The following is a 13,433-nucleotide window of genomic DNA, read 5'->3' as shown; positions in this document are numbered from 1 at the left end:
TAAACAGCCTATTTTCACTTTTGTTGTTGTTTTTTGTTATTGTTCTTGTTTATTTTTTCTTGTGGCTTTTTTTTGTTCTGATTAATGTGGAAATATGTTTAACATGATTGTAATGTATAACCTATATCAAATTGCTGGGGGCAACTAAGTGGCACAGTGAATAAAGCACCGGCCCTGGATTCAGGAAGACCTGAGTTCAAATCCAGCCTCAGACACTTGACTCTTACTAGCTGTGCGACCCTGGGCAAGTCACTTAACCCTCATTGCTGGCCCCCCCCCCCCGCCCCCGCACACACGCAAAAAAACAACAAGAAAAAAAAAAAAACCAAACAAAATAAAATTGCTTACTAGCTTAGGAAGGGGGGAGGAAAGGGAGGGAAGGGAGGGTGGGAGAAAAATTTGGAACTCAAAAAATATCTTTACATGTAATTGAGAAAAATGAAAATAAATTAATTAATTGTTTAAAAAAAAGAAAGAAAAGAAAAATTGCTGTTGAAGGCACCGACATCCTTCCCGTCTTCCAAGTTTATAATCGTGGCATTAGGCTCTACTCCTCACTCTTCCTCACTCCATGTTTCCGATTGGTTGCCAAAGTTCACTATTCCAAGCTTCAAAATATCTTTTGCTTCTGACCCCTTCTCTCTCGTCACACAGTAACCACCTTAGTTCAGGTCCTCCTCACCTCTCCCCAAGATTATTGCTACAGCCTCCTAATTTGTCTCCCTGCCCTAAATCTCTCTCCACTCTAATTCTCTATCTTGCTGCCAAGGTCATTGCCCTTAAACACATAACCATGGACCTCTCCTACTCAATAAACTCCATTGGCTTCCCTTTGCCTCTAGGATAAAAAGGAAGCTCTGCTGCCAGATCTTTAAAACCCTTTACAGCCTGGCCCCAGCCTATCTTTCTAGCCTCATTGAACAATGCTCACCCTGTTGCCCTCCCAGATTCAAACAAAATGGCCTTCTCTCTGTACCTCACACACCGTACTCCATCTCCTCTCCCCCAGCCTTTGCACTGGCTGTCCCATGTGCCTGCAATGAATTCTCTCCTTATTTCTCTCTCTCTCTCTCTCTCTCTCTCTCTCTCTCTCTCTCTCTCTCTCTCTCTCTCTCTCTCTCTCTCTCTTTCTCAGAAAGGTCCCTCTCTTAATTTACCACACAGGTCAGGCACTGTTGTTGATTTTACTGATGCCCCTCAAATACTAGTGCCCTCCCTAGTTTGTGTTTATTTGTATTTATTCACTCCATATTTTTTGCAGTATCTATCTTTATATGTGCTTCTTTTCTCCATCAATAGTGTAAAAACTTCTTGCAGTTCAAGATTGTTTGATTCTGACCTGTAGGATTCTAGACCTGGATTCTATGACTATAGAGAGCTCCCAGGTGAAGAAAATATCAACTCAAGTGGCACCTTTTCTGAAACAAAAGCTGTATTGATTTACCTATCTGTGCTTTCCCTGGGATTTCCTTGATATGGATTTGAATACTACAAGGTAATTGATTTAAGTTCATTGTAGATAATATGTGTGTGATGATTAAAATGTACATATATGTAAAAAAAAGATTGTTTGATTCTTTGAACCTGAATCCCCAGTGCCTATTGATCTCAGTCCCCAAATTCTTGGCAGACAGATTTCTGTGCTAATGCTTGAATCCCATAACTGACTGGCCCAGAGTTTAAGCTAGTTTCTGTCCCTCCCAAGGAGGAAAGTGAATGTCATCTATCTGAGATGACATCTTCCAGAAACCCACATAACCAGAATACAGAGACCTCAAAAGTGGGTTAAATGTACTTGTAGATGTATGTGTGTGTGTGTGTGTGTGTGTGTGTGTGTGTGTGTGTGTATGAGGGGGGCAAGAGAGAGAGTGAGAGACAGAGAAAGAAACACCCCAGCAACAACAACAAAAAAGATAAGAGACCAAACCAGTACAAAATATAACATTTTATTTGTAAGGCCAGAGTGAGGGAAAGAAGCTTAACAAGATACTTTTTAAATGTACATAAAAATAAATATTCATTTAGCACATTCAAGATGTACATTTTGACATCCTTTTAGCTAAAAAGAACATAGATCAGAAATTGCTATTACTTTACATCAGACTTTAAAAATAGGCTTGATTTTTTTAAATGTTAAAATTGCATTTTTTAAAGTTACGAAGCCTTTGCTAATGATATATACATACACACACATACACAAATACCTATATATACATATACATATAGAAATATATCTTACTCTTATACTGAAGCCACAAAAATATTTCCCCATCACCCCCATAAAATTGCCAATAGAAAAAAAAGTGAATTCTTTCTCTTTGGTCATTCAAATTTTCAATCAGAGCCTCCCCACAATGCTCAGCATGACCACCCTACAATAGCTTTAATTTAACTATTATCTGTAAATAATGTTGCTGATCTAAGTGTGTGTTTTCATATCTATTATTTACACACATACAAATGCATACATATCTATGTATCACAGGATTCTGTTCCTAGTTCTTAAAACCAGACAAGATGAGGAGAATAAAATCGGGCTAAGAAATGCCAAGTGTCCCTCGATAGCCCCTTTCCTCTGCCTTCACTCAGATCCTGAGTGAAGGTGATAGTCAGAATGTATCCCTTCTGCCCCTGCTTTTAATGTAAAGTTAGGGGAAGGGTATGCTGAGGATTTCACATTGAGATAACGAAAGCACCAATTTTCCCAGTGCTGAACACACAGTATATAATAGGCACTAGAATTGCTTCTTAGGCTTATAGGATTCGGAACCAGAAAAGAACCTGGAAATGCAGGAGAGGGGAAGTGATTTGCCTGAAATAAGACAAGAAGTAAAAAGTAGGGCAAGGATCTGAACTGAGATTTCCCAACTCCAAATCTCATTTTCTTTCTGACTTGGGTGTGTATTCTTTTCTCTCCGAATAGATTATAAACTCTTCAGTGAGAACTAGGATTTTGACTTCTGAACTGGATTCATTAAGATGGGGTTGACTATCTTTTAATCAGGCCACCATTTGCTATGGAATAGAATTTGTTAGACAGGGAATCTATCTTGGACTCTGGGCCAAGAATATTTACTGACCCAGGTATACCATGTGGCATTAGGGTCCACCATATAACCTGACGGAGGCATTACCTGTTCTCTCTGTAGATTTATTGCCAGAGGTTGTGGGGGAGTGATCAAGAAACATGCTGTTGACTGACCAGGAAGGCCCAGTTGTTGTGTTCTTAAAAAGTATTTGCAGAATCCCAGGATAGCAAGAGTTGAAAGGGCTCCTGGAACCTAGAATGTTAGGACTGGGAAGGCCTTAGAAGAAAGAACATCAGTGTGGGGTAGTGCAGGATTTGGAAGCAAAGGATAGGGTCTTCAATCCTGTTGTGTCATTTCAGTGATGTCCAACTCTATGTGACTATTTGGGGTTTTCTTGGCAGATACTGGAATGGATTACCATTTCCTTCTCCAGCTCCTTTGACAGATGAGAAAACCAGGGCAAATAGGGCTAAGTGACTTGCCCAGGGTCACACAGAAATTATCTGAGGCCAGATCTGAACTCAGGAAGACGAGTCTTCCTGACTCCAGACCTAACACTCTATCCACTGCACCACCCCCTCCGTCATTTTACTTGTGACCTCAGGCAAATTTACTTTGGCCCTCAGACTCTTCATCCGTAAAAGCAGAGGAATAGAACTCTAAATCTCTAAACAGCAAGGCTGGAAAGAATTCCAGGACAGAGACTTTTAGGGTTAGATGGGGTCCTTAGAGCACAGAATAGGAGAGGTAAGAGGGTCCTTCAAATAACATTTAATTCACCAGCGTTTTCATTTTAAAGATAAGGAAATGACCACCAAAGAAAGAACATAGACTGAAGCATGCTATTTTTCACTTTATTTCTTTCATTTTTTTCTTTTATTCGAGCCTTCTTGTACAAAATGACTAATATGGAAATGTCTTACATAACCTATACCTGATTGCTTATTACCTCAGGAAGGGGAGGGAAGGAAGGAGGGTTACAATTTGGAACTCAAAACTTTAAATACAAATGTTTATTATCCAACAAAGAACAAGAAAAAGTTTTTTGGAAAAGATATGAAAATGAAGGGAAGAAATTTGTCTAATGTCATGCAGCTGGCTAGAGGCAAAGCCGAGAGCTGACAACAGGATCTATGTCTTTCTACCCCTGGTCAGAACCACTTTCCACTTCTGCTCCAACAATCTTTTGTCATGGCAGGGCTAGTGTTTGAAAAATCTCAAATGCCTACCAAAGTGCTTTAAAAATAAAAAGGTGGGCCAGCTACGTGGCGCAGTGGATAGAGCACCAGCCCTGGAGTCAGGAGGACCTGAGTTCAAATCTGGACTCAGACACTTAACACTTACTAGCTGTGTGACCCTGGGCAAGTCACTTAACGCCAATTGCCTCACTAAAAAAAAAAATTAAAATTAAAAGGCACAAAAAAAAAATAATAATAATAATAATAATAAAAGGGCACTAAAATCCAGAAATCCTCATGGGTAGCCAAAAGTCTACAGTTTTAAACAATGGAGAAAGTAAACCCCTTGAAGGCAGGACCCATTTAAACTTGCTTGTTGGAAGGTTTTTGGTATTCCCAGGGCCTTACCCAAAAGAGGCATTTCATGTATGCTTCTTTCTTGAATAGAACAGAACCAAAAGAAAGAAGAGGATAGCTTCCCCACTGGTGACTGCCCTTCACCAGTGTCCTCCTCAGCTGTTTGGTGGTAATAATAACCAGTGTTTACAATGAGCTGAAACATTAGCATTTACATAACTTGAAAACCACTTTACATGTTATCTCCTGTGAACCTCACAACATTGTGAGATAGGTGCTATACTAACCCCATTTTACAGATAAGGAAACTGAGGCTAGGGAGGTCAAGTTCCCACCCAGGGTCACATAGCCAGTATCTTTTTTTTTTTTCTAGGTAGTATTTCATTTTATTTTCCAATTACATTTAAAGATGGTTTTGGGGGCAGCTAGGTGGCACAGTGGATAGAGCACCAGCTCTAGAGTCAGGAGTACCTGAGTTCAAATCCAGCCTCAGACACTTAACACTTACTAACTGTGTGACCCTGGGCAAGTTACTTAACCCCAATTGCCTCACTAAAAAAAAAAAAAACAAAGGATTGTTTTCAACACTCATTTTTGTAAGATTTTGAGTTCCAAATCTTTCTCTCTCCTTCCCTTCTCTCCCCCCTCCCCAAGACAGCAAGCAATCAGATATAGGTTGTATATATTTACAATCATGTTATAATTCCATACTAATTCCGTAAGTCCATATTAGGCATTTTGTAAAAGAAGAATCAGAACAAAAGGGAAAAACCACAAGAAAGGTTAAAAAACAACAACAAATAAAGTGAAAATATAGCTATCTGAGCCAGGGTTTTAATTCAGGTTTTCCTGACCAAGTGTACTGCTCTATCAACTGAACTATTTATTCTACCAACACTAAATATTTGTACAGCAATTCCTAGGCCCTGGAAATGTCAACAATTTCAAAATTCAGAAGGAAAAAAATTCAGTGCAAATGACAATCAAATAACATGAAGAAAATAATAGCTTGTCTTTACAATATCTACAAATCTGGACAGTCTTGTTCTAGTCACCAAAACCCATCAAGGATTGGTTAGGGAAATGAGCTCATTTCTCTTTGAAACTTCATCTTTTAAAGACCCTTAGTTTTTAAAGGACCTGATCAGAATAGTTCTCCCCAAATGAATTCCCTACAGGAACCCCCCCCCCTCCAAAAATCCCTGAAACAGGGATGTTATTGATAGTACAATGACGGCAAATGAAGTGAAGAGTGGAGCCCAGTGGGACGAGAAAGAGGCACAAGGGGTCTCTAGACAGTGATTTGCTGGTTTTCTCTATAAAAGGGCCTTTGATGAGGTCCACAGATATCCTGGAATCTGAAGACCTGATCGGGCTGAGCTACATCCTCTGGAGACTGGAACATGAGGCCATTGCTGCAGTTTTTTCCAGCCTCATCCCTCAGTTGCCGTACATAGAGCTGCTCTACCTGGAGTTAAGCAAGGAATTGGAGATTAAGTCAGAAAAATAACGGCCAGAGTTTAAATTTTCCAAAGTGCTTTACATAGGTTCATTCATTTGGTCAGAATATACGTTCATCCAAGAATTCCAAAACTAGAGAAACCAAGGGAGATTATGGGAGGAGCACTTGATCCTAAGAGCAAGATTTAAGACCCAGCTCCATATAAGGCATATTATATTATCATATTATAAGGCATATTACTCACAGCAGGTTATTTAACCTCTCCAGGGCTCAGTTTCCTGGTCCATAAAATGGGTCAGTCAAACAACAAGCATTTCTTAAGCACCATGTACTGAGTGCTGTACTAAGCACTGGGATTTTTTTTTTTTTTTGGTGAGACAATTGGGGTTAAGTGACTTGCCCAGGGTCACACAGCTAATAAGTGTTAAGTGTCTGAGGTCAGATTTGAACTCAGGTCCTCCTGATACCAAGGTCGGTGCTCTATCCCCTGCCCCAAAAGGCAAAAATATATTCCCTGCACTCAAGGACTGACAAAACATGCAAATAATGAGCTACACTCAAGATATATGCAGTGTAAGTGTAAGGTAATCTCAGACGGAAGGCTGGGAGGAGGGAGAAGATGGAAAGAGGGTACCTCCTACAGAAGGTGTAATTTAGCTGAGTGTTGAAGGAATCTAGGGAAATAAGGAGATAGCAATGAGAAGGGAGAGCATTCCCATCATGGTGGATAGTCAGTGCAAAGGTACAGATAAAAATACTTGCACTAATTCTTTTTTTTAAGATTTTTTTTGCAGGGCAATGAGGGTTAAGTGACTTGCCCAGGGTCACACAGCTAGTAAGTGTCAAGTGTCTGAGGCAGGATTCCCACTCAGGTCCTCCTAAATCCAGGACCGGTGCTTTATCCATTGTGCTACCTAGCTGCCCCTGCACTAATTCTTTGTAAATCTTAAGGTGTTATAGAGATGTAGTCTGTTACTATTAGAGGTCGTCCTGTGGAATGCTCACCAGATACATAAATCCCTCTATAGAAGCCCTGAAAAGTGGTCTTCCAGCTTGCCCTTGAGCCCTTTCAGCAACAGAGGACTCCATGTCACACAAGACACCCCACCCTCCTGTTGGACAGCTCCAATCTTTTAAGAAGTTTTTTCCCTGCATGGAATTTTTTTTAAATGCCTGCTGGTATTTTCTACCTGCTAATTTTAGCTCTCCTCTCTGGGGCCAAGCAAAACATCCTGGAATCTTAGAACGTAGAAATGGATAACCAGTATTATAGAGCCCAATCCTATATACAAAGAGAAAACCCTGAATAGCATCCATGCCAAGTGCTCATTTTATTTGAAGACATCGAGTGATGGGAAACCCACTCTTCCTCAAGGCAATCCATTCTGCTCTTGGACAGGACTAATTGTCAAGAAGTTTTTTCTCACATCTAGCCAAAATCTGCCTTTCTAATCTCCTCAGAAATTTGAAGACAGGGAAGTCCTTTCCCTAGGTCTCCCCACCTCCACATCAGACATCTCCTGTATATGATCTTCCTTGATCCCAAACAGACAGCTTGATTATCTACTAACCAAAAAAGGCACCTCAATTCCTGTTGCTCTTGTCAGCCACTGGTCAGGCTCAGAGCCAGCTTGCAATAGAGAAGTGCCAGGCAGCCAGTGACTGGGATTGCAAGAGTCCCAGGAGAGCCCCCCTTTGATATAGGTCTGAAATTCCATAATTTAGCTCTAATGGGACATTCTCCCTTTGGAGACATAACACATGAAGTCTTTTCAGTCATTTATACCTTAATGTCAGCAAGTCTTATGTGAGAAAGACTATATGGTGGGGCTAGAAATGATCACAGAACAAGGAAGTAGAAGTATTGACTATTAACTTTGCCAGCGCTACCAAGGCCCAAGCAGGGCCATCCTGTTTGCCTGGCTGGCTGCAGAGACCCTCAGACTCGATCCATCCTACCTGAGAACTCAACCTTGACTTAGTACATTTCACAAGGGCAGACAGTGTGCTTAGCTAAAAATGGGCCATTCCTCACCTGGACAAGGATGAGTTTGGAGCGCAATGGAGTCATGTCAGGGAACTCTTCACCAAAACATAGCATCACTCTGCTGTCAGGAAGCTGATTTTGGTTGTTGTAAAACTGCTGCAGTTCTGTCAAAAAAGGCACAAAGGGACATTTCAAACCAAGAGCAAACAGGATGAATCTTCCGGGCCTCCTTCCCCACCCCTGAGGTTGATATTACAATTGCCCCCCAATCTCATTAAAACGTGGATTTTTTATAAATCAAGGCCAGTCATTTCACAGGTACCCTCAGGTCAGCAAGCACAAAGTTAAGTCATCTTTGTTGCTGCTAATGGTTCAGAAAACAGTCTCTCTTTTTCGACTTCCAGAAAGTTGAGCATAGAGTCATTAGTAGCATGGGGCACCTGAAGTGTTGTCCTAGGGCACTAGTATCTAAAAGGGAGGGAGACTACTTCTTTCCCATGTGAGCTGTGACAGAAGATCATGAGGTATGATGACTTCCACAGCCACAGAAAGAAGTATATAATCACTCTCAATAGCCCCAGACTCCAAGAGTCTTGTTAATGGCACATGTGTCACCTGGTATCCCTCGCTCCCCTCAACTGCCAACCTGGCATAACTGCATTTGATCAGGGTGGATAGCCAGCATTTTGGCTATCCCAAGGATTCAGCCCATGAAGAGCACCCAGCATTAACTCTGTAACCGATAGTGATGGTGCACTAGATCACCATGGTCTATCCTGAGGTCTTTGCTTCCCCATTTCTCCCACAAGTTGAACTTGTGCAGGTGTCAGAATCCCTAGTTTTGACTCTGAGAAGAAAACAACAGTACAATGACCCTGAATGTTTCAAGTCATAGGGAAACCTATGGAAACCTTCTAACCTTATCTCAAACTATTCTCCAGCCCCCCAAGAAAAATGCTGTGTCTGGTACATAGTAGGCACTTAATAAACGCTAGTTGACTTGCTCCAGCCAAGCCCCTAAACAAGCCTTGTGCTCTCCCCACTCTGTGATATTAAGAATTTCCCTCCTCTTCTGCTCTGCCTGTTTCAATCTTTCCATCTTTCAATGCCCAGCTCAAATCTCACCACTTCTATAATAACCTCCCTGAATAAACCACTGTGCACACTGAAGTCCTAATAACAATTCACCTTTCTATGGCCCTGTATGGTTTACAAATCACCTTCCCAATGAACAACCCTGTAAAGTGAGCAATGGCAGTTTCACTAAGCACCATATTAGATGGAGAGGCAGAGCAGCAGATAGAGCAGAGACACAGCCACAGAGGGAGAACGTGGCTTCAAGTCTACCTCTGACATGTGGCCCCCAAACCCACAGTCTCTCAGTGTCTCAGGCAGCTCTTTCATGCCATAAGTTGCAAAACAGTTGGAAATTTGCATTGGTAAAGAAAAATGTTCTCCAAAGGGATATCACCACACTGAAGAAACCCCAGCTCTGCTACAAAAATATTACAGGTGAGGAAACTGAGTCTAAGAGAAATGAGGTGCTTATGACTTTGCTCAAGGTCACACAACTTAAGCAAGGCAGGAGGGAAGCCTGATTGCAAGTCCAACTTTCTTTCCACTGCCAATGCTTCCCCTATTCCTACATCATTTGTAATCATCCATATCTCTCATCTTGTAATGTATATATGTATGTATGTATCTATAATTGTAATATAGTATTGCTATATAAACATTTTAAATATATATATATATGTTCTAATTTTCCCCTAAAAGACTTTAAGCTCCATGAAGACAAGAACCATTTTCTTACTCAATATCTTATACTTCTTGACATTCCTTGGGCAGCTAGGTGGCGCAGTGGATAAAGCACCGGCCTTGGATTCAGGAGGACCTGAGTTCAAATCCAGCGTCAGACACTTGACACTTACTAGCTGTGTGACCCTGGGCAAGTCACTTAACCCTCATTGCCCCGCAAAAAAAAGAAAAAAGAAAAACATTCCTTACAGCTCTCAGCATAATGTCAATCAAGTGCATAGTAGATCAAAAAAGATTTACTTGAATTGAATCTTGGATGTACAACATGAACTCTCAACTTTCAAATCCAACCACAAAAAAAGGGCTCATGGTCAAAAGGCCATGATGAATGTCACAGGAGAAAGGCGTTGTGTTATGGAATGGATACTGAATTAAGAGTGGGAAGACCAGAGAGCTAGGTGGTGCAGTGGATAGAGCACCAGGCCTGGAGTCAAGAAGACCTGAGTTCAAATGTGGCCTCAGATACTTATCTGTGTGACCCTGGGCAAGTCACTTCACCCTGTTTGCCTCAGTTCCTCATCTGTCAAATGAGTTGAAGAAGGAAACGGCAAACCTCTCCAGTATCTCTGCCAAGGAAGCCCTAAATGGGTCATGAAGAGTTGGACATGACTGAAATAACTAAACAAGAACAATAGAGCTGGGGCAGCTAGATGGCGCAGTGGATAGAGCACCGGCCCTGGAGTCAGGAGTACCTGAGTTCAAATCCGGCCTCAGAAACTTAACACTTACTAGCTGTGTGACCCTGGGCAAGTCACTTAACCCCAATTGCCTCAATAAAAAAAAACAAACAAACAAACAAAAAAGAACAATAGAGCTAAGCTCAAGACCCATCTCTGCCACTTATCAGTACAACCTTGGTCAAGTCACTCTTTTCCAGGACTCTTTCCTCATCTATGAAATGAGGATAAAAACACTTGCCATGTCTATCTCGCAGAATTCTTGAGAAGATCCAACAAGGTAATAGATATGATAGGATAATGTGGTCATGTGAGTGATTGTCCCAACAGAGTGTTGTGTAATAGAAATAACACTGAACAGGAAGCCTCTGCTCTTCAGCTTACTTGGCATGTGCTCCTAGGTTAGTCATTTCTCCTTCTCTGAAACCCAAGGGGCAGCTAGGTGGCACAGTGGATAGAGCACTGGCCCTGGATTCAGGAGGACCTGAGTTCATATCCAGCTCAGACACTTGACAGTTACTAGCTGTGTGACCCTGGGCAAGTCACTTAACCCCCAACTGCCTCACCAAAAAAAAAAAAAGTCTTGAAACCCAAGCACTTGGCACATAGTAAGTGTTTAATAAATGCCTATTGACTTGCTGAATGACACTCACACTACCTCATGGGGGAACTGTGAGGAAAGTGTTTCCTAAGTCCTATGGAAATGTGTGTTGGAAACAGCAGTCCCATCTTTCTGTCTCTCCCTATGACCCTCTCCCCAGACTTGGCAGTTCAAATTTAAATGGTACAAGATGGTGGCATTATTTAAAGTTCAAGGAACAAGACTAAGCCTTATACACACCCCTGAAAAACTGGTTTGTGTCAAAAATCTTGACCACTTCATCTCGCTCCAATTTGTTGGGCCTGTCCTTAAACATCATGGAGTTTCCACTGCAGAAGACTCTTCCCTGGCACAGCCTCTTGATGAAGATGCCTGTTTTGTTGCTGTGTAACAGGACTCCACGCTCCAGGTGGCCAAACAGTTTCTTGGTGACTTGCTTCTGACGGTCATTTTGAATGATATCTGCGGGTGGGAAGCGAATGTGCTCCAAGCTTTCGGAGCCATACATCTTCTCAAGGTGCTGAGGTGGCAGACTCAGCGAGATCCGACAGCCCTCGGGGTAAGTGGTGGTGGTGTGGCCCACTAGTTTTCCTCCATAATAAAAGCTGATCATCATCTGGGAGTAAGCTGTGGGAAAGGGAAAACAAGAACCATAAGCCTGTAGATAGCCTGGAGAGCTAGGAAGGACCATAGTGAGGAAAGGCTCCTAATTGGGGGCTAGAAGGGGCTTGAGAGGCTGTCTAGTCCAACCCACACCTGAACAGTAGTCATTTGACAAATGAGGAAACTGAGGCACAAAGTGATTAAGGAACTTGTCTAGATCATAGAGAGAACAAGCATTTCGATTTCAAGATCTCCGATTCCAAATCCAGTCTGGGGGAGTGGGGGGACTGGGTAGGGGAATGAATTGGTCTTTCCCCCATATCACACATCTCATGAGCCCTGGGCAAAATTGATAAGTGATTGAAATTGGCATGTTTTCTCCTCAGTTAGATTGTCAGCTCCTTGGGAAAGGGATTTTGTTTTGTCTTTCTTTGTGCCTTCAGAACTTTAGAGCCTGGCACACAGTTGGCACTTGATTAATATTTATTGACTGGCTACCTTCAAGACACAATAGAAATAGGACTAGGTTCCAGGAATAGGAAAAGAAAGATTATTGTTGTTCAGGTGTTTTCAGCCAGGTCTGCCTCTTTTGTGATTCCATTTGGGGTTTTCTTGGCAAAGATACTGGGAAGTTCCTCTGATTGAAGGGTGGATCCATGAACTCCAAACTGGGCAAGTCATTTAACCCTGTTTGCCTCAGTTTCCCCATCTGCAAAATGAGCTGGAGAAGGAAATGGCAAACCACTCCAGTATCTTTGCCATATCTTTCTCCAGCTCATTTGACAGATGAGGAAACTGAGGCAAACAGGGTGAAGTGACTTGTTCAGGGTCACACAGCTAGTAAGTGGCTGAGACTATATTTGAACTCACAAAGATGAGTCTTCCTGCTTCCAAACCCAATGTTCTATCCATTGCACCATCTAGCTATCCTAGTTTGTCAACATCCTTGCTAAAATAGGGAATTCCAAACTGGAAATGATATTCTGTCTAAGCAGAGCTAGTACAATGTATATTAGGGTTCTTTTAATGAAGCCTAAGATGACCTTAGTTCTTTTCATTGCCATGTCATACTCACTAATATTAAGGTTCTACTCAGACCTCCAAATCTTTTTCTACACAAATTTTTGTCTAGCCACGACTCCCCCATTCTAGCCATGAGCAACTGATTTTTTAGTCCCTTTCTAGGACTGTACACATAACATTTGGTCCATCTGTCTAGGCTATGCACAACTTCTTAAATCACTCTCCAATAGCCCACATAATGCAAAGCAGTTTTCATGTCCCTGAAGAGATTAATATCAGCTGACTGTAAGAAGGAAAGTTGGCATTCATTAGCTTAGCACTGAACACAAGGCTAATAACATTGCACCTAATGGCACATAAAATGCCTAATAAAATGCTTATTGACTGTCTAACCATATAAAATCAGTTAGCTCTGATTATTTCATCCTTTCCATCTTTAAAACTCTATAATCTATGAAACTGAGAAGGTCCTGCCATCTTCCCTTAAGAGGGCAGCACACGTTAGGGAAGCAAATAATAGTTCAGAGTGTATAGAGAACAACACCCTAGGTTATAAAAATCTAGGTGTTAACTGATGGTAATTCACAGATGAAAGCTAGGTGGCGTAGTGGAAAGAGCTCTGGGCCTGGAGTCAGGATAAACTTGAGTTCAAATCCAGCCTCAGGCACTAGCTGGACAAGTCACTTAACCTGCTTGCC

General features: G+C 41.7%; 1 protein-coding gene across 1 annotated transcript in view; it reads right to left on the bottom strand.

Annotated features, from left to right (window-relative positions):
- Positions 1-5,159: 5,159 nt before the first annotated feature.
- IRF8 (interferon regulatory factor 8) overlaps positions 5,160-13,433 on the bottom strand; it is a 35,559-nt gene continuing 27,285 nt past the window's right edge. Inside the window, exons 7-9 of the mRNA XM_043986910.1 lie at positions 11,350-11,736; positions 8,062-8,177; positions 5,160-6,032 (exon numbers count right to left, since the gene is read on the bottom strand). Coding sequence (XP_043842845.1) covers positions 5,856-6,032; positions 8,062-8,177; positions 11,350-11,736 — 680 coding nt within the window. The 3' untranslated portion in view covers positions 5,160-5,855. The remainder of the gene's footprint in view (positions 6,033-8,061; positions 8,178-11,349; positions 11,737-13,433) is intronic.

The sequence above is a fragment of the Dromiciops gliroides genome, chromosome 2 (assembly GCF_019393635.1).
Source record: "Dromiciops gliroides isolate mDroGli1 chromosome 2, mDroGli1.pri, whole genome shotgun sequence".
NCBI lineage: Eukaryota > Metazoa > Chordata > Mammalia > Microbiotheria > Microbiotheriidae > Dromiciops > Dromiciops gliroides.
The sequence above is the reverse complement of the archived record's forward strand: the minus strand, read 5'-3'. Positions and strand labels throughout refer to the sequence as shown.